Source organism: Anomaloglossus baeobatrachus, chromosome 2 (genome assembly GCF_048569485.1).
Source record: "Anomaloglossus baeobatrachus isolate aAnoBae1 chromosome 2, aAnoBae1.hap1, whole genome shotgun sequence".
NCBI lineage: Eukaryota > Metazoa > Chordata > Amphibia > Anura > Aromobatidae > Anomaloglossus > Anomaloglossus baeobatrachus.
Window position 1 is genome coordinate 462,390,566 of NC_134354.1, and position 24,918 is coordinate 462,415,483.

At 48.2% G+C, this 24,918-nt stretch overlaps 1 protein-coding gene across 1 annotated transcript in view; it reads right to left on the bottom strand.

Annotated features, from left to right (window-relative positions):
* The window catches only part of NIPSNAP2 (nipsnap homolog 2), an 82,382-nt gene that overhangs the window by 9,320 nt on the left and 48,144 nt on the right, over positions 1 to 24,918 (bottom strand). The window contains exons 4-8 of the mRNA XM_075336330.1: positions 20,874 to 20,968; positions 20,724 to 20,794; positions 15,457 to 15,597; positions 14,103 to 14,134; positions 10,591 to 10,685 (exon numbers count right to left, since the gene is read on the bottom strand). Of these exons, the coding sequence (XP_075192445.1) occupies positions 10,591 to 10,685; positions 14,103 to 14,134; positions 15,457 to 15,597; positions 20,724 to 20,794; positions 20,874 to 20,968 (434 nt within the window). The remainder of the gene's footprint in view (positions 1 to 10,590; positions 10,686 to 14,102; positions 14,135 to 15,456; positions 15,598 to 20,723; positions 20,795 to 20,873; positions 20,969 to 24,918) is intronic.

A 24,918-nucleotide genomic window follows, 5' to 3' on the forward strand; every position in this document is an offset into this window, starting at 1 on the left:
ATCTGCCTCTCAGTTCTCTGCGCCTGGGATGTGGACTGCGGATATGGTGGACTTGGAGTCCTCCGTCCACTGAAGGATATGTTGAACTTCCAACATTGCTAGGCGGCTGCGAGTCCTAGGACTACAGCCCTGATTTCCAGCACATTGATCGAGAGGGCTGATTCGGACGGAGTCCAAGTGCCCTGTGCTCGGTGGTGGAGAAACACTGCTCCCCAGCCGGATAGACTGGCATCCGTGGTGAGAATCACCCATGACGGGGCCAGAAAGGAGCGTCCCTGGTACAGAGAGAGGGGCCGAAGCCACCACTTAAAGAGAGCTCCTGGTCTGTGGCGACAGAGTCACCAGCCTGTGCAAGGAAGAAGTCCCTTGTCCCAACAGCGGAAAATGTCCAGCTGCAGGGGACGCAGATGGAACTGGCAAGGGGAACCGCTTCTATTGACGCCACCATCTGACCCAGCACCTGCATGAGGTGCCTGATGGAATGACGGCGGAGCCTCAGCAGAGAGCGAACCGCCAGATGAAGAGACTGCTGTTTGACTAAGGGCAGCTTCACAAGTGCCAGCCGAGTCTCGAATTGCATCCCTAGGTACGTAAGTTCCTGGGTCGGGGTCAGAGTGGACTTGCAAGCGTGGCGAGAGTGAGCGAGACACTCCGCTGACAGTCTGCACTGGATGAAGCCCTGACTAGAAGGGCGTCCAGGTAAGGAATCACTACCAACCCCTGGAGGAGCAGAACCGCAACTGGTGAATACACGAGGGGCCGTGGCTAACCCAAAGGGGAGAGCCACGAATTGGAAATGTTCCTCTCCGATTACAAAACGTAGCCAACGCTGGTGTGAAACTGCAATTGGTACATGCAGATAGGCATCTCTGATGTCGATGGATGCCAGGAAATCTCCTTGGGTCATTGACTGATCGCAGAGATTCCATGCAAAATTGCCGCACCTGAACATGCTTGTTGAGAAGCTTGAGATCCAGGTCGGAAAGCACCGTCCTTTTCGGGGACTAGGAAGAGATTTGAGTAGAAATCTCAGAACCGTTCCCAGTCGGGAACTGGTACAATTACTCCATTGGCCTGCAAGAATGCCACGGCCTGTGAGAAGGCGGCGGCCTTGGAGCAGGGGGGAGTTGTCAGAAAAGAAGGGAATTTTGTTTACTTACCGTAAATTCCTTTTCTTCTAGCTCCAATTGGGAGACCCAGACAATTGGGTGTATAGCTTATGCCTCCGGAGGTCACACAAAGCATTACACTTAAAAGTGTAAACCCCTCCCCTCTGCCTATACACCCGCCCGTGCATCACGGGCTCCTCAGTTTTGGTGCAAAAGCAGGAAGGAGGAAACTTATAAATTGGTCTAAGGTAAATTCAATCCGAAGGATGTTCGGAGAACTTAAACCATGAACCAAGAACAATTCAACATGAACAACCTGTGTACACAAAAGAACAACAGCCCGAAGGGAACAGGGGCGGGTGCTGGGTCTCCCAATTGGAGCTAGAAGAAAAGGAATTTACGGTAAGTAAACAAAATTCCCTTCTTCTTTGTCGCTCCATTGGGAGACCCAGACAATTGGGACGTCCAAAAGCAGTCCCTGGGTGGGTAAAGAATACCCCGGTAATAGAGCCGAAAGACGGCCCCTTCCTACAGGTGGGCAACCGCTGCCTGGAGGACTCGCCTACCTAAGCTGGCATCTGCCGAAGCGTAGGTATGCACCTGATAGTGCTTCGTGAAAGTGTGCAGACTCGACCAGGTAGCCGCCTGACACCTGCTGAGCCGTAGCCTGGTGCCGCAATGCCCAGGACGCACCCACGGCTCTGGTAGAATGGGCTTTCAGTCCTGAAGGAACCGGAAGGCCAGAAGAACGGTAGGCTTCAAGAATTGGTTCCTTGATCCACCGAGCCAAGGTTGACTTGGAAGCCTGCGACCCTTTACGCTGGCCAGCGACAAGGACAAAGAGCGCATCCGAGCGGCGCAGGGGCGCCGTACGAGAAATGTAGAGCCGGAGTGCTCTCACAAGATCTAACAAGTGCAAATCCTTTTCACATTGATGAACTGGATGAGGACAAAAAGAAGGTAAGGAGATATCCTGATTGAGATGAAAAGGGGATACCACCTTCGGGAGAAATTCCGGAACCGGACGCAGAACCACCTTGTCCTGGTGAAACACCAGGAAGGGAGCTTTGTATGACAGTGCAGCTAGCTCAGACACTCTGCGAAGTGATGTGACTGCCACTAGGAAGACCACCTTCTGCGAGAGGCGAGAAAGAGAAATATCTCTCATTGGCTCGAAAGGTGGTTTCTGAAGAGCCATTAGCACCCTGTTCAGATCCCAGGGTTCTAGCGGGCGCTTGTAAGGGGGGACTATGTGGCAAACCCCCTGCAGGAACGTGCGTACTTGCGGAAGCCTTGCTAGACGCTTTTGAAAAAATACAGAGAGCGCCGAGACTTGTCCCTTAAGAGAGCCGAGAGACAGCCCCTTTTCCATTCCGGATTGAAGGAAAGACAGAAAAGTGGGCAAGGCAAATGGCCATGGAATAACACCCTGATCAGAGCACCAGGATAAGAAGATCCTCCACGTCCTGTGGTAGATCTTGGCTGACGTTGGTTTCCTGGCCTGTCTCATAGTGGCAATGACCTCTTGAGATAACCCTGAGGACGCTAGGATCCAGGACTCAATGGCCACACAGTCAGGTTGAGGGCCGCAGAATTCAGATGGAAAAATGGCCCTTGAGACAGCAAGTCTGGTCGGTCTGGTAGTGCCCACGGTTGACCTACCGTGAGATGCCACAGATCCGGGTACCACGACCTCCTTGGCCAGTCTGGGGCGACGAGGAGGGCGCGGCGGCAGTCGGACCTGATCTTGCGTAACACTCTGGGCAGCAGTGCCAGAGGAGGAAAGACATAAGGCAGTTGAAACTGCGACCAATCCTGAACTAAGGCGTCTGCCGCCAGAGCTCTGTGATCTTGAGACCGTGCCATGAATGCCGGGACCTTGTTGTTGTGCCGGGACGCCATTAGGTCGACGTCCGGCTTCCCCCAGCGGCAACAGATCTCTTGAAACACGTCCGGGTGAAGAGACCATTCCCCTGCGTCCATGCCCTGGCGACTGAGAAAGTCCGCTTCCCAGTTTTCCACGCCCGGGATGTGTACTGCGGAGATGGTGGAGGCTGTGGCTTCCACCCACAGCAGAATCCGCCGAACTTCCTGGAAGGCTTGCCGACTGCGCGTGCCGCCTTGGTGGTTGATGTATGCCACCGCCGTGGCGTTGTCCGACTGAATTCGGATCTGCCTGCCTTCCAGCCACGGCTGGAACGCCTTCAGGGCTAGATACACTGCCCTTATCTCCAGAACATTGATCTGAAGGGAGGACTCTGGCTGAGTCCAGGTACCCTGAGCCCTGTGGTGGAGGAAGACCGCTCCCCACCCTGACAGACTCGCGTCCGTCGTGACCACAGCCCAGGATGGGGGCAGGAAGGATTTCCCCTTCGACAAAGAAGTGGGAAGAAGCCACCACTGAAGGGATGCCTTGGCTGCCCGAGAAAGGGAGACGTTCCTGTCGAGGGACGTCGATTTCCTGTCCCATTTGCGGAGAATGTCCCATTGAAGAGGACGCAGATGAAACTGTGCAAATGGAACTGCCTCCATTGCTGCCACCATCTTCCCTAGGAAGTGCATGAGGCGTCTCAAGGGGTGCGACTGGGCTCGGAGGAGAGATCGCACCCCTGTCTGTAGTGATCGTTGTTTGTCCAGCGGAAGTTTCACTATCGCTGGGAGAGTGTGAAACTCCATCCCGAGATATGTCAGCGATTGTGTCGGTGTCAGTTTTGACTTTGGGAAATTGATGATCCACCCGAACTTCTGGAGTGTCTCCAGAGCAATGTTCAGGCTGTGTTGGCATGCCACCCGAGAGGGGGCCTTGACAAGAAGATCGTCCAAGTAAGGGATCACTGAGTGTCCCTGAGAGTATAGGACTGCAACCACTGTTGCCATGACCTTGGTGAAGACCCGTGGGGCTGTTGCCAGGCCGAAAGGCAATGCCACGAACTGAAGGTGTTCGTCCCCGATGGCGAAACGCAGGAAGCGCTGATGCTCTGGTGCAATCAGCACGTGGAGATAAGCATCCTTGATGTCGATTGAGGCTAGGAAGTCTCCTTGGGACATCGAGGCGATGACGGAGCGGAGAGATTCCATCCGGAATCGTCTGGTTTTCACGTGTTTGTTGAGCAGTTTGAGGTCCAGGACGGGACGGAAAGATCCGTCCTTTTTTGGTACGACAAACAAGTTGGAGGAAAAACCGTGACCCCATTGCTGAAGGGGAACGGGGATAACTACTCCTTCTGCCTTCAGAGAGTTCACCGCCTGCAGAAGAGCATCGGCTCGCTCGGGGGGCGGAGATGTTCTGAAGAAACGAATCGGAGGACGAGAATTGAACTCTATCCTGTAACCGTGAGACAGAATGTCTCTCACCCATCGGTCTTGGACATGTGGGAACCAGGCGTCGCAAAAGCGGGAGAGCCTGCCACCGACCGAGGATGCGGTTTGGGGAGTCCGCAAGTCATGAGGAGGCCGCTTTGGGAGCGGTTCCTCCGGCGGTCTTTTTAGGACGTGCCTTAGACCGCCATGAATCAGAGTTCCTCTGATCCTTTTGAGGCCTGTTGGGCGAGGAGAATTGAGACCTGCCTGAGGGCCGAAAGGACCGAAACCTCGATTGTACCTTCCGTTGTTGAGGTCTGTTAGGTTTGGACTGGGGTAAGGACGAGTCCTTACCCTTGGATTGTTTAATGATTTCATCCAATTGCTCGCCAAACAGGCGGTCGCCAGAAAACGGCAAACCGGTTAAAAACTTCTTGGAAGCAGAGTCTGCCTTCCATTCACGTAGCCACATGGCCCTGCGGACTGCCACTGAATTGGCGGATGCTACCGCTGTACGGCTCGCAGAGTCTAGTACCGCATTCATGGCGTAGGACGCAAACGCCGACGCCTGAGAGGTTAATGACACAACCTGCGGAGTCGCGGCTCGTGTGAGTGCATTAATCTCAGACTGACAAGCTGAGATAGCTTGTAGTGCCCATACGGCAGCAAATGCCGGAGCAAAGGACGCGCCGATAGCCTCATAGATGGATTTCATCAGGAGCTCTATCTGCCTGTCAGTGGCATCCTTTAGTGATGCACCATCTGCCACCGCAACTATGGATCTGGCCGCCAGTCTAGAGACTGGAGGATCCACCTTGGGACACTGGGCCCAACCCTTGACTACGTCAGGGGGGAAGGGATAACGTGTGTCATGAAGTCGCTTAGTAAAGCGCTTATCCGGAAAAGCTCGGTGCTTCTGGACTGCGTCTTTGAAGTCGGAGTGATCAAGAAACGCACTTCGTGTACGTTTGGGAAACCTAAAATGAAATTTCTCCTGCTGAGAAGCTGACTCCTCAATCGGAAGGGGTGGAGGAGAAAGATCTAACACCTGATTGATTGACGCTATAAGGTCGTTTACTATGGCGTCCCCTTCAGGCGTATCAAGGTTGAGCGCGGCGTCAGGATCAGAGTCCTGATCTGCCGCATCTGCTTCATCCTCCAGAGAGTCCTCATGCTGAGACCCTGAACAGTGTGATGAAGTCGAGGGACGCTCCCAGCGAGCCCGCTTCGTCGGTCTGGGACTGCGGTCCGTGTCGGAGTCCTCCCCTTGGGACCTATGAGTTGACCCAGGAGCTCTTTGCTGCTCCGACCGAGGGGGGCATGGGGGCAATGAATCAACAGTGCCCGGGGCCTGTGTTACAGGTCTGGACTGCAAAGCTTCCAGTATCTTAGCAGACCATCTATCCATAGACTCAGAAAGTTTGTCAGCAAATACTGCAAACTCTGTCCCTGTCACCTGGACAGTGGGGGCCGGAGGTTCCACCTGGGCCGGGGGTCCCACCAGTGGCTGAGACTCCGGCTGAGTGAGTGTCACAGGGGCTGAGCATTGCACACAATGAGGGTAGGTGGAACCTGCAGGAAGCATTGCCGCACATGAGGTACAGGTTGCAAAGTAAGCCTGTGCTTTGGTACCCTTGCTTTTTGCAGACGACATGCTGTTTCTCCTCTTAGAATAATCAGTGAGGGTATATAGCCAAACGCTAACAGTGAGGCCGTACAGAGTAAATGTATACACTATAAGCATATAAATATACAATTCGGCACCCAGGGGGACCAGCACCTAGTAACAGGTGCGGCTTACCGACCGCTCCCAGCGGTTGTGTGACCACCAGATCCCTGCCTGGGCCTCCCAGAGCTGTTGGAGCTCAGTTGTCTCCCCTCTGAAGTTCTCCAGCGTCTTGTAGCAATGGCTGCCGGCGTTCAGAGAGGAGGAGGGGGCCGTGGGCGTGCCTGTAAAAGTGCGGGAATCTGGTGCCCCACGGTGCTCAGTGAGGGGGGAGGAGGATACAAAGTATGCTCCTGCCCTCAGCGCTGACGTCCAGTGCAGCGTCCCGCCCTTACCCCTGACTGGCAGGCCCGGGGGCGGGAATATGCGGCACTAGGCCGCAAAAGCCGGGGACTAAAGTTATAAGCGCGGCCGGCAAACAAGCGCGGCCAGCGCGGTAGTCCCGGCGCACTAACACACCCAGCAGCTGCTGCAGTGTCCATTACCCAGGCGCACTATGCGCCGTCCCCAAGGGGACACAGAGTACCTCAGAGTCGCAGGGCCTTGTCCCTGATGATACCCAGCTCCTGTCCAGCAGATTCCCCCAGGGGCTGCGGAGGGAGCGCGGTCCCAGCGCCTGGTGACCGGTCAGGATCCCACTTCACCCAGAGCCCCTAAGGGATGGGGAAGGAAAACAGCATGTGGCTCCTGCCTATGTACCCACAATGGGTACCTCAACCTTAACAGCACCGCCGACCCGAGTGGGGTGAGAAGGGAGCATGCTGGGGGCCCTGTATGGGCCCACTTTTCTTCCATCCGATATAGTCAGCAGCTGCTGCTGACTAAAATGTGGAGCTTGCGTGGATGTGTGCCTCCTTCCACAAAGCAATAAAACTGAGGAGCCCGTGATGCACGGGCGGGTGTATAGGCAGAGGGGAGGGGTTTACACTTTTAAGTGTAATGCTTTGTGTGACCTCCGGAGGCATAAGCTATACACCCAATTGTCTGGGTCTCCCAATGGAGCGACAAAGAAAATCTGTTTGGCGGCTGAATAGAATTCTATTCTGTAGCCGTGGGAGATGGTAACCCACACCCACTGATCGAAGACGTGTTGAAACCACACGTCGCCCAAGAGGGAGAGCCTGCCACCGACCAAGGACGTTACTGGCGCGGCCCGATAATCAAGAGGAGGCTGCCTTGGTGGCAGCAGCTCCTGCCGACTTAGGACGCGGCTTCATGCGCCAGTTGGTTTACGGACCTTGGCTGAGTTAGTGGACGAGGCCGAGGGCTTAGAGGACGACCAGTTAGAGGAAACGAAAGGAACGAAACCTCGACTGGTTCCTGCCCTGGAAGGTTTCCTGGGTTGTGGCATGGAAGTACTCTTCCTGCCAAAAGCTTCCTTAATAATTTCATCCAGTTGTTCACCGAATAGACTGGTCCCAGCAAAAGGGAGTCCAGCAAGGAACTTCTTAAGAAGCATCTGCCTTCCACTCTCGAAGCCACAGGAACCTGCGGATAGCGAGGGAAGTAGCCGAGGCCACCGCAGTGCGGTGACAGTCTCCAGCTATAGGATGAAAAGACTGAAGCCTGGAAGTTAAGGCAACCAATTTCGGGCATAAAGGCCCTGGTGAGGGAATGCATCTCCTCCCGAGAAGCAGAGATGGCTTTGAGAGCCCGCACTGCTGCAAAAGATGGGGAGAACGAGGCCCCTGCCGCCTCATATATAGATTTGGCCAGAAGGACAACCTGGCGGACAGTGGGATCCTCAGAGAGGTGCCGTCAGCCACTGATACAACTGTCCGGGCTGAAAGTCTAGACACCGGAGGGTCCACCTTTGGTGAATGAGCCCACTCCTTGACCACCACTGGTGGAAGGGGGAAACAGTCATCAGAACCACGCTCTGGGAAGCGTCTGTCAGGACAGGCTCTGGGCTTGGTCACAGTGACCTGAATGCTGGAGTGGATAAGGAACACACTCCTTGTTCTCTTAGGCAAGGTATACTGATGCTTTTCTGCCAAAGAGGGGTGCTCCCCTGATACAGGCGGATTGAGGTCCAGTACAAATATAATGGACGCAATCAAATCATTAGCATCTGCATCACTTTCGGACAGATCAATGGGGTACATGGAGAGCGTCCGAGCCCCCAGTAAGGCATCCTCCTTGTCCTGCGAGTCAGCTCGTGAACCAGAGCCGCGGGGCGAGGAGGGAAAGGGGACCCTGCGTCTCCATTTTAGGAGGACGGCCTCCCAGATGAAGAATCCTCTGTGAGCTTTGCTGAGCGAGCCATAGCAGCAGAAGCGCCCTGAGAAGGGGGCTGATGCATGCTCAGCAGTGTCCGGGACAGCTGTCTCCTGGAGAGAGGGATTCTACCCCGGAGCCGGAGCAGCCGGAGGGACCACTGGGGATAAGCCTCCAGGCTGAGGCACCACTATGTCAGAGCAGGCATCACAATGTGGTTATGTGCTCGGTACAGACAGTACGAGTCAACATGCGGTGCATAATAAAAAACAGCCTTGCAGCCCTGCACTGATATGAGACATGCTGCAGAAGTGGGGGCTCTGTCCAGAAAGACCCCCAGCAGAGTATATAAACAGAGTATAGAAGCAGCAGCACAACCAGAGGTTGTGGCTTGCCAGACTGTTTAACATAGGGGCATCTCTGTGCCCTCCAGATCCCCCAGAACTGGGGGCTCTGTCCCAGGCCCCCATTTGTCACAATGTGTTTGCAGACATTGATCTCTGTGCCCTAGAACGCTGTGCAGCAAGGAGAGGGGGCGGGGCCTACTCTGAGAGCAGGACGGAGGGCAAATGAGGCATACAGGGGAGGGAATCTTTCCTCAGTGAGGAGTGTCCCTTCCCTGTGCTGAGCAGCCGGTGGGCGGAGCCACCCTGTCTCACTGCACTGACTGACACAGAATCGAAACTAGGCCTCAGGCGAAGCCGGGGCCTAGATTTAAACATGCGGCCAGCATGCAGGCACCATCGGCGCGGTTCTCCAGTGAAAACTGGAGAACCGGCCGGAAATGTTAAAACATACATATAACACATTCTCCCCCACAAATAAAGTACAAGGGACCCCTAGAAAGACCACTTTCTGTGGTAATAACGTCTCAGTACTTAGCTTGAGACGCAGGTGCCAGGTCCCTGGGGGGTCATCGCTCCGTCCGGCAGGATCCTGAACAGGGCTGCGGATGGAGACCGGTCTCCTGCAAAGCAGTGAGAACCGTGATGGCTCCCACTTCAAACCAGAGCCCCAAGGGATGGCGAAGGAGCGCGGCATGTGAAGGCTCCAGCCCTGAAATCAACCTTAACAGCACCGCCGACACAGTGGGGTGAGAAGGGACATGCCGGGAGTCCAGATTGGACCCGCTTTTCTTCCAAATCTTTGAAATCAAAAATCAGAGGATGCATGTATGTGTGTGACCTCCTGAACACAAAGCATTGAACTGGGTGGATTTGTCATCCGGGGAGTGTATATGCTCGGAGGGAGGAGCTACACTTTTAGTGTAGTACTTTGTGTGTCCTCCGGAGGCAGAAGCTATACACCCATGGTTTGGGTCTCCCATAAGGAACGATAAAGAAAAGGAGTCTCTATAGACCCCAGTTCTTGAACTGGTGGAGGTCGGAGTGATCTGTAAGTCATCTATCCCAGATTAAGCTCTCTAGACCCCAGTTCTTGAATTGGTGGGGTCCAAGTGATCTGTAAGTTATCACCTATCCCAGATGAGGCTCTGTAGAGCCCAGTTCTTGAATTGGTGGGGTCCAAGTGATCTGTAAGTTATCACCTATCCCAGATGAGGCTCTGTAGAGCCCAGTTCTTGAATTGGTGGGGTCCAAGTGATCTGTAAGTTATTACCTATCCCAGATGAGGTTCTGTAGAGCCCAGTTCTTGAATTGGTGGGGATCCAAGTGATCTGTAAGTTATCACCTATCCCAGATGAGGCTCTGGAGACCCCAATTCTTGAATTGGTGGGGTCCAAGTGATCTGTAAGTTATTACCTATCCCAGATGAGGCTCTGTAGAGCTCAGTTCTTGAATTGGTGGGGTCCAAGTGATCTGTAAGTTATCACCTATCTCAGAGGAGGCTCTGCAGACCCCAGCTCTTGAATTGGTGGGGGTCCAAGTGATCTGTAAGTGATCACCTATCCCAGATGAGGCTCTGTAGAGCCCAGTTCTTGAATTGGTGGGGTCTGAATGATAAGCAATTTACACCTATCCCATAGATTAGCAATGTCGATAAAACTTGGTACAACTTATGTATGGCCAGTTTAAATTACAAAGGTTACAAATACAACATAGGCCTAAATAAGAAATGAGTTAATGTTTTCCCATAGAGTCAAGGTAGGACCTCATTACTAGGTATGTAAGTAGCTCTGCCATGAACTTGGATATAGCTTAGTACAGAGTCACTGTGCTGCATTAGGTAAAATAATGGAGATTTTGGTACCAGTAAAAATATATATATACACATCATTACCCCATAAATGATGGACCATGTACAGCTGTCCAATCTGTGAGAAAAATCCAGCTACAGCTTCACTGCTGTCTTGCCGATACCGAATTGCACGAGCCCTGAGACACAGAAATAAACAGCAAAGGTCATACTAAAAGAAGTATGTAGAATACCACTTAACATATCGTATTTAAGAGTAAATTGCCAAAAAGTGAAAGCACAAAATCCTTTTACTCAGTATAATAAAGGCTAAAATAATTACAATTTAATGTCTCTATTTTATTGTTTTGGCTGGAATTATAAAGATGGCACTTAGGCTACAAGAAAATTAACTGCAGCTTTAAAGTGGTATTCTCGCCCCTTACATTTATAGCTTGTACATAGGATATGCCATTGTACAGTAAATATGGGGGTCCCACCCATGAGCTCTGCACCTATCTAGATACAAGGGTCCTGACAAATGCTGCTGTCTGTAGAGAGGTAGTCAGAACACCTAATAGTTTGTATGGTCATCGCAGCGACCTCTGTACTGACCGCAGCACATGTAAGGGCCCACCGTTCTTGAGATCGATGCAGGTCCCACTGGTTGACCTGCATCAACTATACATTTATCAAATATCTAAAGGATATGCCATGAGTGTAAGATCTGGGAATACCTTTCTAACATCAAATTTATTATTTAGTTTTTGTTGTAAATCCTTTCTACAGGGATTCTGTCAGCAGGTTTTTGCCACCAAATCTGAGAGCAGCATAACAGAGACAAAGGGAATTTTGTTTACTTACCGTAAATTCCTTTTCTTCTAGCTCCTATTGGGAGACCCAGACAATTGTGTGTATAGCTTCTGCCTCCGGAGGCCACACAAAGTATTACACTTTTAAAAAAGTGTAACCCCTCCCCTCTGCCTATACACCCTCCCGTGGATCACGGGCTCCTCAGTTTTGGTGCAAAAGCAGGAAGGAGAAAAGTTATAAATTGGTCTAGGGTAAATTCAATCCGAAGGATGTTCGGAGAACTGAAGACCATGAACCATAAGAACAAAACAACATCAACAACATGTGTACACAAAAGAACAACCAGCCCGAAGGGCACAGGGGCGGGTGCTGGGTCTCCCAATAGGAGCTAGAAGAAAAGGAATTTACGGTAAGTAAACAAAATTCCCTTTTTCTTTGTCGCTCCATTGGGAGACCCAGACAATTGGGACGTCCAAGAGCAGTCCCTGGATGGGTAAAAGAATACCTCAATAAAAGGAGCCGAAAACGACCCCCTCTTACAGGTGGGCAACCGCCGCCTGGAGGACTCGCCTACCTAGACTGGCGTCTGCCGAAGCATAGGCATGCACTTGATAGTGCTTCGTGAAAGTGTGCAGACTAGAAAACTGAGGAGCCCGTGATCCACGGGAGGGTGTATAGGCAGAGGGGAGGGGTTACACTTTTTTAAAAGTGTAATACTTTGTGTGGCCTCCGGAGGCAGAAGCTATACACCCAATTGTCTGGGTCTCCCAATGGAGCGACAAAGAAAGAGACCTTTATTAGAGTAATGTGTTACTTAATGGGCTGCTTGATGTAAGCGGGCTTTACACTCTACGATATCGTTAATGAATTATTGCCAGGGTCACATTGTTTGTGACGCACATCCGGATTAATTAACGATATCGCAGTGTGTGACACTTATGAGCGACCTTAAACAATCGAAAAAGCGGTCAAAATAGTTTGCCGTGGAGAGGTAGTCCTGAAATAAAAAATTGTTTTCTGCTTATTAGCGATGTTCCTCGTTCCTGCGGCAGCACACATCGCTGTGTTTGACACCGCAGGAGCGACGAACATCTCCTTACCTGCCTCCACCGGCAATGCGGAAGAAAGGAGGTGGGCGGGATGTTATGTCCCACTCATCTCCGCCCCTCCGCTTCTATTGGACGCCTGCCGTGTGACGTCGCTATGACGCCGAACGATTTGCCCCCCCTTAGAAAGGAGGCGGTTCGCCGGCCAGAGCGACGTTGCAGAGCAGGTATGTGCGTGTGACACTGCCATAGCGATAATGTTCGCTACGGCAGCGATTACCACATAATCGGCCGTACGACGGGGGCAGGTGCTATCGCGCTCAACATCGCCAGCAAATGCTAGCGATGTCGCAGCGTGTAAAGCCCGCCTGTAGTTTTGATAAAATCAGTGTTTTATCAGGAGATTATCACTAAAGGACTAGTAAAGCTGCTACATGATCCCACACCTAATTGGCAGCTTATTGTGTATAGGTAAAAAGTTGCCAATCAGTGCTGTGGGTGGGGTTATAAAGAGCTCAGCCCTCAAACAAATGGTAGATCTGCAGCACATAAAACTGTGATTTTATTAAAACTACAGCAAGCAGCTCAGTATGCGATACATCTCTAGAATCAGGGTTTCTTGCCCTACATCAGGCTGCTCTCAGATTTGGTAGCAAAAACCTGGTGCCAGATTCTCTTTATAGGGAATCTATCAGGTCCCTTATGCTCTCCAACCCAGCAACATTGATATCTGTATGCCCAAATTCCCTCCCTAGCCAGCCCTGTATAATGCTATTTACTAATATATAGAAAAACAAAAAGGAACCGCTCACCATTCAGAAGGCTAGCCTGTATACACCCTTGTGTTGAAGTCCTCAGGATCCAAGCAGGAAAAAAGGCAGCCAACCGCACAGTATATCAATCCACAAAAAGAATATCCGCTGAGAATCCATCGGAAGAATAAAAATGAGCTTTTAATGATTCATTAGAAAATCCACAGCACTGGCATCTTCAACATTAAATGTGTGGATTTTTTTAATGAATCATTACAAGCTAATTTTTATTCTTCCAATGGATTCTCAGTGGATATTCTATTTACTAATAAAACGACTTTTCCCTATGCCAATTAGGCCTGTGACTAGTCGCTTCACTATTATTTCCCTAGACTAGTCAGCCCTCTCCATTTCATCAGCTCCTGGAAATCGCATGCATGTGTGCGGCTCATTTGGTTGTGCAGGTGCCCTTCAGAACCAGGGTGTACACTTCCCGGCTTCATTAGGCGCAGTACGCATCACTAAGTTAAGAAGACGGCTCACGCACACATGTTCTGAACTTTCTGGTCATGCACAATGCGCCTAATGAATCCGGGAAGCGTCAACCTGGCTTCTGAGGCACACTGATGAGGCTGAAATGAGCCGCGCATGCGTGAGATTTCCAGGAGCTGGCGGGGACACCGGCTTGTGGAAATCATGTCATCACGCCCACAGAGGTATGATAACATGGAAAGAAGGCAGACTAGTCTGGGGAAGCAATGCCCTTGCGACTAGTAGTCACAGCCCTAATTAGCATAGGGAAAGTGAGGTTTATAAGTATTTTTTTTTAAGCATTCATATTAGTGAATAGCGCTATACAAGGATGATGGTTAGGCAGGGAATTTGGGCACACAGCCATGTATACGGCTGGGTTGGAGGGCATAGGGGACCTGGTAGGCTTTCTTTAAGTGAAATATTTTACAAGGTCTTGAATAGGAATTATTAGTCTAATGTGTTGTGTCCTTACCAGTGGTTCCCCCATTCAATCATGGTTCCGGGCTGGAAAAGAAAAAAAGCATGTCCCATGTAGCAATATGGAAAGTTTTAGGAGGGCAGCACTAATAATAATAATAAATTCTACAAAAAGTGGAGGTATTAAAAACACAAAAATCAGTTATATCTGGAATCACAGCAGGATTTTAGGGGACATTAATCACAGTATAATGTATTCTGTGACAGCCTCACAGCACAGAAGCTCCATTGTGCACCGCTGTAATCTACAGACTCCGAACGGTCAATGTGACTACCTGAAACTCATAGTATAAACCTGTGAGCTGCACATATATCACACACAGCCTTAATAACATCTCATGTCCATGAGACCAAAAGTACACTGTATGTATAGTCTGTGAAGTACACACGGCACACGTGGTATTAGCCACGTTATACCAGATCTGTGGGGGGCAAAATAAAGTCTGCAAATCATGAGACTAGGGCACAGATACACCTACAAAATACCCAGGAGCTGGCAAGCTAGTGGGCAGTAAGAGCCCATGCAATAATATGGGAGGTACTCTGCATCCACGCAGCCTATTGCAAAGGTGTAGAGGAAGCCCTGTGTCTGCAGCTCTTAGGGTTCCCAATTAATAAGAGATGAATTGTGCAGTGCTTCAATGCCACCACTGCACCACTCCTCAAACTATATTATACCTTTAGAAATAGTTTAGAGATGTGGCAAGGAAAGTGGGGGATTCTAGAATCCCTCAACCAGAAAGATCAAAGTGTGCATGCGCAGGAGCGCAACGGAGGCCTCTCTGTGAATGTCGCAGGACGCATCATGCACACAGGGCTGGGCAGGAAGACGGCGACTGCACAAGATGGAGAAGGCGCCGGACCAAGAGCAAGGACACCCATCGTACCAGATCGCCCCCTAGGGGAGTATAATAAAACCAATTTTTACATTCTACACAGCAGCCTGGGCACTTATATACAGTACAGCATTCTGTAATGCTGTATATAAGGGGCACTGGTGGAGGCCGCAGGTCATAAGGAAAAAACCTGGTGACAGGTTCCTCTTAATTGTGTTAGATATTAGTGCTCATTGCTTGGAATTAATAGGGAGAAATTCTGTATTTGTGCTTCAGAAATCACAAGTATCGGCTTCATTTAGGAAAATTATTCCAACTATTCCTTATGAAAAAGCAAACTCTAATACCAAATAAGACCTTATATTGCTGGAGTCTGGAAGATAGCAAAATCAAGGAGCAAAAACTAGCGCAATGCATGTGATATCCTGACATTGTTAGTACTGTCCTCCATGCCACCACGATACAGCTCAGTAACACACAAGACATGTACTATTGTGCTAAAGCAAAACTCACCCTAAGTTGGTAAGATCTCAGCTCATATATGTTTGGCCCTGGTCTAGGGACGGGTTCATTCCAGAAGCTGAATTCAAGTAGTAGCTGATTTTTACGAGACAGCAACATATTGCCTCGTTCTTTGCGAAACTCCGTGAATTCCTATACATAAAAATAAAATAATAAAAAACAAAAAAACAAAAACAGATTTACATATAAGTATTTTTTTTCTATAAGTGGAAAGGTCTTCAACATAGATACACTTTCAGTGATACTAGCAATGTCTAATAGTGGCAGAAATATGTGTGTCATTGCCTCTATCATTATTGGATGGATGCAGATGGTGTCCGAAGTTCAACAGATCTACCATTGTGTCGGGATTTCAATTATAAATGGAAATTATGATGCACGTGTGAGATTACATGATAACCACTGTCCCTATGCCATGTTGAGACCTTGTATCCAAATTATTTTTTGCAGTGCACTGTAAATGCAGACTTATAACATACCGTTCCCTCCTTGTTCCTTTTTTCATATGTCCGCCCACTCTGAATCCAGCTTCACAAAGCTAAATGAGCAGTCTTATTCCAACAGTGCTATAACTACATTTCCCAGCAGCACTTTGCCTGTCCTCATTGCTGGAGGCCTCTCCCTCTATTGTGAGTTAGTGACGAGCCCCATTTCTTTGATTACTCCGCTGTTTAAACCACAGATATTTGGCATATTAGCAAGATAAGTGTAAAATTCACTATATTCTTCTGTGCTCCTGTACACAACTCCATCTATACCACAACTTCTTCCATTTACATCAGTATATCTTCCTGTGTATTTTTTCATCACTGTTCTGTTAATTGGTTGTTAGAAGTAAACTGTTCTGCACTCCTTGTCATAATTGGACAGTGCACAAATGAGATACAAGCAAATGCTGCTCTGTTGATACATATAGCAAAGAATTATCTTCTGCTATATGTGTTAATACATGGCAGATGTTACGTACAGGAGCATACAGTGTACGGAAACATGTTATTCTACCTTTAGAATACTGTATGTCAGATGTTGAGGCAGAGTAGAGGTATACTAGCAGAAATCCAGCTGTGAGAGATACACTGAACATGATCAACCAAGAAGCAGTGGAACTACAGCAGAACAAATACTAGGAGGCTAAGTAGAGCTTCATGGGGACGGTGATATGTTCAAAATGGGAAGGGTTTAAAAAAAAGTTCTAATAGCACAATAAATAATGTACATGGTACATGTGTACATTACTATAAAACAACATTGCTATTATGGGAATAACCAACTAAAAGGGAGTAGAGTGTTCTGTTAAAACCCAAGACCACTTAGAAGCTGGATGACAGGCCATTTAAATGAAAGTCTTGGCATGTTATATTGTAGCGTAACATGGGGTCAAACAACCTCCCCTGGCCATAAAAGCTGATCACTGATGGTGTAACAGGGGAATGCATGATTCCCCCGGATAAAGTCAGGATGACAACATTAATTGTATGCAGGGAACTGGTCAAAAGATCACTACATAGTCTTTTTCCTGTGCTATGATTGTAAGTGCACTGTTGTAACACTTTAAATAAACAGCATTGGAAAGCGTTTGTTTGAGGTCTTATTTTATATGTTTTGAGAAAATGACAAGAGGAGCTAAAAATGCTACTTGATGAGACAACATTATGAAAGTGCTGCAAAAATAAAGAAAACAGACAGGAGCTCATCTCCCCAGAGATATAACCTGTACTACATAACAGACTATAGGACCTTCACAGACTCTAAACTATTATCCTAAAGGGTTATTCCCATAATCGGATTATTTTTCACAAAGTATAGTAAATCCATTCTTATTAATAAATACAGAGTAAGCTGAACAGAACATTTATTCTTGTACTGTTGTGTCTTTTGCATCTCCATCTGCTCCTCAGTGCATCCAGCTTCACATAGCTAAATGGGTGGTCCTATTCCTATGTTGCCAAATCTACATTTTCCATGACCACCTTGCTTCTCCTTCAATCTCCTGTGTGTTCCTGACAAGCCCCACCTCTCTTAATAATCACCTTTTTTTCTGTGCACTCTCTGCTCCTATACAGTACTATGACAGATTTTATCTTTTGTCTTCTATTTCAGTAGAGCTGCTGTGTGGTTTTACATCATTGTTAGCTAATTTCTCACAAAGCTCAACTTTCCTTCATGATGGAAATTGTAATAACTATGCAGTGCAAAGCTTAGTGGCGTTAGCCGCCTGCTGCTGAGAGATCAGTGATGTGAAACGGCAAATTCAGCTCCTCTGATACATATGGCAGAGGATTATCTACTGCTGTATGCATCAACATATGGCAAAAGTTGTATATAGGACCATACAGTGTACAGAAAGAGTATATTCTAAAGGTAGAATATACTATATGGAAAGTTGGAGGCAGAGCAAAGCTATTTCAGAAATTTCAGTAATATCTCAGCTGCAGGCAACAAAACACAATTCACCTAGCAATTACAAGAGACTTGAGCTCTGCTAGAAACCAGCAAACAATAATGTACAAACACATAGGCAGCTATACTGATATAGATGGGAGAAGATAAAATTGGCCAGGCAAGGTATTCTAAATGAGCAGAAAGTTTATAGCAGCATAGAGCATGTTCTATATGTAGAGATGGAGGCAGAGCAGTAGTAGCATGTTCTATATGTAGAGATGGAGGCAGAGCAGTAGTAGCATGTTCTATATGTAGAGATGGAGGCAGAGCAGTAGTAGCATGTTCTATATGTAGAGATGGAGGCAGAGCAGTAGTAGCATGTTCTATATGTAGAGATGGAGGCAGAGCAGTAGTAGCATGTTCTATATGTAGACATGGAGGCAGAGCAGTAGTAGACTGGACTGCGCATGATGGACCAGAAGCATTGGAACTACACCAGGATGATTTCAAAGGCAGCCGAAAGGTAAACAGTCTGGTGGGGCATCTTTATGGAGAGTGTGCAAAACAGGGCAGATTTAAAAATATTGGTACAATTTAAAAAATTGGTACAATAATATAAGACCTCATAGTGATTTTGGGACTAACCCTTTGACATTCTTTGCCTATTGACTACTGGTATTTCTTAGTGAGGCCTGTTCCAGTATTAGTTCTGTTAGTTAGTTTTTCTTTCCCCATTTGATTCTTCTTATTTGTTATCATTCCGTGTTTTGGGAGCTGGGTAATACATATGCCCACATACATATGCCCACATACATATGCGTGCGTGCCCACGATCAGTGTTTGCAGTATCCAAAGCGCTGCGTTGTACAGAATAAGCATAGTGGATGGGATTTCTAGAAATCCCATGCCCACTGTGCTTGTTTTTTCTGCAGCAAACACTGACCTGCGGTGCAGCATTCCAAGCCGCAGCATGTCAATTGTTTGCTGAGGATTCGAATGCGTCCTCCGTAGGGAGAACACAAGCAAAAGACCGCAGCGCACTGAACCCTGATCGTGGGTATGAGCAGCTGCGGTCTCCTGCGTTCTCCTGCAGAGGAGACTCGCGGCCCCGCAGGTCAGGACCCGCTGTGTCCAAGATGCAGCGAGTCCTGATCGTGGGTACATACCCTTAGGCAACTAATTTTTGAACTTTCACTGACTGTTGAACCCCAGGCTGCTCTTTTTTACATTTTTGGCATTTCAACTAACTCAAATACTTTTTAATTTATTGGAATCTAAGTGAACAGCTGAAATATACACTACTCACAAAACGTTAGTGATATATGGCTTTCAGGAAAACTTTCGTGAAAGTTATGCAAAACAGAAAAGCTTTACACTACAATGATATTTTATCATGCAAGTAGGGCATTTAAGTAGAAACATGCAATGGTGATTTCATCTTAAACAATAAAATGAAGCAAAAGCCTACAGCAGTGGTGGGTCCACCCCCTCCAAAATGTCAATGTCTCAATAACTTGTTATGTTGCATTGAACATCAATTACAGCTTGACATAGACTTCTCATGCTGTTCACACAAGTCGAGTTTTTGTCTGCCAAGGCATGGCATCCCACACTTCCTGAAGGCGGCTCTCAGGTTGTTGAGGTTCTGGGGTACAGAGTTACGAGCCTCTACACGGTGACTCAGCTGATCCCATAGGTTTTCTATGGGATTCCGGTCTGGAGAAAGTGCAGGCCACTCCATTTGAGGTACCTCAGTCTCCTGCAGTCATTGTCTAATGATGTGACCTCCATGAGTGGAGAATTGTTGTTCATGAAGATTAAATTAGGCCTATGTTGTTCATATATAGAGGCACAAGGACTAGATTAATGATATATTTAAGTAGTAGAGGCTTGTCACTGTGCCATTCACACAGTGTAGGTCAGTTCTGTATTGACTAGACACACCTGCCCACACTAACACCACCACCAAAGGCTCATCTGGTACTAACAGTGGGTGACACATAGCGCTCTCCTTGATGTCTTCACCATCGTTGGTGGCCATCATTTCTGCTCAGCATGAAAAGACTCATCAGTGAATCGCATCAAGGCTTACTGATCCCTCGTCCAGCGAAGATGCTCCCTAGTCCATGCAAAGCGATGATGCCTGTGGCTGGTGGTGTGGTTAGGTACCCTTGACGATTGTCTAGCACCAAGACCATGCTGATGTAAAGTTTTTAGATGGTCTGGCGTGACACTTGGGTGCCTCTCGCATCCTTTAAATGTGCCAGGAGTTGTGCGATATTCATCATTCCTTTCCGAAGGGTATTTGGTCATACTGAAGCAATCATCAGTGTGGGATGTGGCTAAAGGATGTCCACTTCTATGCCTTTGTGTGACTCTTCCAGTCTCTCTGTTGCAATCTGCTGATGACACTCTAATACGGGCGTCACACGAGACGATCTGTCGTGTGATATGTCGTTGGGGTCACTGTTTTCGTGACACACATCTGGCATCGTTTGCGACGTCAGGGAGTGGACGTTCACCGCCCACAGCGAGGTCATGCGGGAGGTAAGTACTGTGACAAGGGGTTTAATGACTTTGTGCGCCACGGGCAACTAATTGCCCGTGACGCACAAACGATGGGGGCGGGTACGATCACTCGTGCCTTTAAACTCCTTGATAGAGAACAGCAAGTTGTGCCAAAAGTAATGAAACATTGAACAATTGGACATGTGCTTTCAAAAGATTAGAGAAGGTCAGATTAAGGTCACCTGAAAAAGGTCAGAAGACAATTTAGGACCATCCTTAAATTTCACCAGAAAGCGAAATATCGCTAACATTTTGGAGGAGTATATGATTTTTTTTTACGGAAATTGGAATCTGTTGTGGGGACCTACCTTGTTTTTCCTAAGTTTACTCATCACCTCTGTCAGTGCTGGATATCCTCCTTCATATCGCCACAAGTGAACTGCAACAAAATTGAAATCAGCACATGAGCTTTAAAAATATGTTTGCTTGCTGAGTTGTTGAGATGAAAATGCACACACCTGCCTGATCCTGTTCTCCATACCATGTATTCCAAGTGCCCACCAAAGTACATGGGTATTCCTCTCCTGCATGGACCTTTGGCAGTACCTCCTCACTTTAAAACAGGAATGTAGTAAAACATTTAGAACTTTGCACATAGTCAAGTACCAAGCGAACTCTGAATCCACATGAAAAAAAGTGGAATTTGATAATATATCCTTTTATGACTCCAGATAAACAAATGAGAATGTGTTTGGATCAACACCTCATCGACAATAATCTAGTTAATAGACTTAGAATTCAGGTTGCCTTTTTTCTGTACAACTTTAAAAAGAAAAATCATAGACATCTATAATATTTATGGACAAATTAGAAAAACATAAAATGCTAAAAATTGTAAAAAAAAAGTCCATACTTTAAAATACATAATCATGGACTATTAGCATTTACTGTGAGCTGTAAAACAATTACAATGATGCAGATTTACTATTGCGCTAGAATTCCAGCGTTCGTTGTGCTAAAAGCCAGAGGCAAATAGTTTTGGTCACATTTATAATTTAGTAGCGCTAAAAACAGCAGATGTTGGCTCCTTGCTAGACACTTTAGAAGAGAATCTAGAAAATAAAGCCTATAACTTTGTTAAAGGGATTGCCAGAGAACATTGTAATTGGATATCAAGGTGCCCCCCACCTGCAGGAAACCTATGGATAAAAAGCTTCAGAAAAAAGAAAAAAAAAACAAAAATACAGAATTTATGCTGTAAACATGGCTTTAAAGGGACTTTTTTTTATTATTATTATTATATATATATATATATATATATATATATATATATATATATATATATATATATATATATATATATATATATATATATATATATATATATATATATATATATATATATATATATATATATATATATATATATATATATATATATATACACACACACACATACATACACACACATATAAATATATATCTATATATACATATATATATATACATATAAATATATATCTATATATATATATACACATATACATATATACACATACATAAACATACACACCATATTTTTCGGACCATAAGACGCACTTTTTTTCCCTCCAAATGTTGGGGGAAAGTGGGGGGTGCGTCTTATGGTCTGAATGTGGCTGCGGGGAATGGGGGTGCTGCGGTGGAGCGGGTCACGAGCAGGCTGTAGCAGCCTGCGGTGACCACGTGGACCCGCTCATTTAATATGCACGCCCATCCCCTGCCCATCATCCCTCAGCGCTGAAGCAGGCACTGACAGGTGGGCGGGGGATAAACAGCCGGCCCGCATGATCACCCCTGGCAACTACGGCCTGGAGTGATCATGTGCAGCTGTATTTACTGCCCCCCCGCGCAGCAGCAGCAGCAGCAGCAGCAGCAGCAGCAGCAGCAGCAGCAGCAGCAGCAGCAGCAGCAACAGCAGCAACAGCAGCAGCAGCAACAGCAGCAGCAGCATCATCCACGCAGGAAGCAGTGAATCAGTGTACAGTACTCACCGTTCCCCTGCAGCATCGCTCGTCCTCCCGTCTGTGTCAGCGGCAGCGCCGCTGAGTGGAGCCTTCCCCGTTACCCTGCTGCATCGCGATCATCTCCCGTGTCTGTGCCGGCAGCTGGGTGGAGACTAGCGGCGCGCACAGCGATGACGTCATCGCTGTGCGCACGTGTCCACACGCAGCCGCCGGCACAGACACAGGAGATGATCGCAATGCTGCAAGGGAACGGGGACGGCTCCACTCAGCAGCGCTGCCGCTGACACAGACGGGAGGACGAGCGATGCTGCAGGGAGTGAGGTAAGGTGAGGTGAGTATGAACGTTTATTTTTTTTTATGTGCCACAGGATGCGGCCATACACCAGGATGGGGGTCCTACGAGCAGGATGGGGGTCCTACGAGCAGGATGGGGGTCCTACGAGCAGGATGGGGGTCCTACGAGCAGGATGGGGGTCCTACGAGCAGGATGGGGGTCCTACGAGCAGGATGGGGGTCGTACGAGCAGGATGGGGGACGTACGAGCAGGATGGGGGTCGTACGAGCAGGATGGGGGTCGTACGAGCAGGATGGGGGTCGTACGAGCAGGATGGGGGTCGTACGAGCAGCAATTTCTACAGAAATTTTGGCCAGTGTTACAGGCAGATCCGGTACTGGCCAAGATTATCCCTGACAGACCTATGATGAGCATCCGTAGATCCAAAAATCTACGGGACTATTTGGTTGATAGCCACTATGAGTGTGAAACTCAACCTTCTCCTTTTGGTCCGGTGCTCCCCCGCACTGGTTGTGTACCTTGCGGTCACTGCGTTGCCTGTCAAAATATTGATAGAGCTGACTCATTTAGTTATTCTTTGGGAACCCGTAATTTCAAAATCAAAAAATTTATTACATGCACTACCACCGCAGTAATTTATTATGCCCTGTGTCCCTGCCCTAAAATTTATGTGGGACTTACGACTAGGCAACTCAAGATTAGGGTTAGAGAACACGTTAATGGGATAACCGCAGCAACAGAATGCCATGATGCTTCCCTCCTAAAAACTATTCCTCGCCACTTTTTTCTACACCACCAATCAGATTCTAAATTACTTAGAGTTATTTACCGGCCATGCCTTGGCTCGTAAGCTTTTTCCCGACTCCTTTGAGATCTCACCCCACTATTGGCGCTACTCTGGAATGCTGTTCGAGGGGCGAGGTTCGGCGCCTCCTCCTGCCGTTGCCTTCCCCCATGTCTCCAATTATAGGAGATCCGGATTTCCGTCCTGGCCTCTCGGACCCAGTTTTTCGGAGCGGGGTACAGGGGGGCAGATTCAGAGCTTACCAGCTGGGAGGGGAGGGTGACTGGCTCTCTCTTTCGGATATTTGTGGTCTCTTGCCTCCGGACCCCCTGGGGAGATGGAGGGCCATGCAGTTGAGGCATTTCATGAGCTCCCTTCCCTGCTTCGCCCGGTACGCTGGGCCTCCCACAAGATTCGAAAAATTGTGCTTGGGAGAGGGGGCCCTGCGGCACTCACTTTCCCTGGCATACAATTTGCTATCAGACCCGGGAGATTTGCCCACCCCGGTCTATTTGCGGCAGTGGGAAAGGGACCTAGGGACGGCTCTATCGGACACGCAACAACGTCCTAATGATGGCACATAAAACCTCGGTCAGTTCCAGTCTGTTGGAGGCCAACTTCAAACTGCTGACTAGGTGGTATAGAGTCCCGACTAGACTTCATAGGATATTCCCCTCAGTCGACCCCGTTTGCTGGAGGTGTGGCTCGGGGGAGGGTGATTACGTGCACATCTTTTGGTCCTGCCCTTCCTTGCAACGGTTTTGGTCAGAAGTGAGGGAGGTAATTAGACTGGTGACCGGCACGGTTGAGACATTGGGTCCGGAACTGTTTATCTTACAGGTTTCGGAACTCCCAGCTTCTAGTTACAAGCGCTCTTTGCTTAGATTTCTGGTAATGGCTGCCAGGTCTTGCATCCCGCTTGGCTGGAAGTCTTCTACCCCCCCACACTGGCACAGTGGGTTTCAAGGGTTAACGACCTAAGGCACATGGAGGACCTGACATCCTCTCTCAATGACAGACAGGAAGATTTTCATAGGACTTGGTTTCCATGGTTGGAGTTCACTTACTCGGCGGAATACGCCAGACTACTCTCTGTTCCACGGCTGCTGTGAGGCTCTGGGGAAACACTCTCCCCCCCCTTTTTTTTTTTCTCTCCTCTCCCCCTTTCCTCTTTTTTCTTCTCTCGCTCTCCCTTCTTCTCACTTCTTTGTCCCCTATCTTCCCCTATTCTCCCCTCCCCCCTATTCCCCTTTCTACCTCTATTAACCTGTTCTAAACTCTTTTCGGGCTTTGCTCTCTCTTTCTATGTTCTGTATTCTACCCTTGTTGGGTTGGTTCATAAAAGGATTAAATTGGGCCTGACTCGAGCAGTTGCGGTGACTAGATATGTGCAGGGGTGCGGAAGGTTGGGCTACATGTCAATGTTAAATATTTGAAATCTGTTATTCTGCTCTTTGTGGAGCAGGTGTTACTTTGTA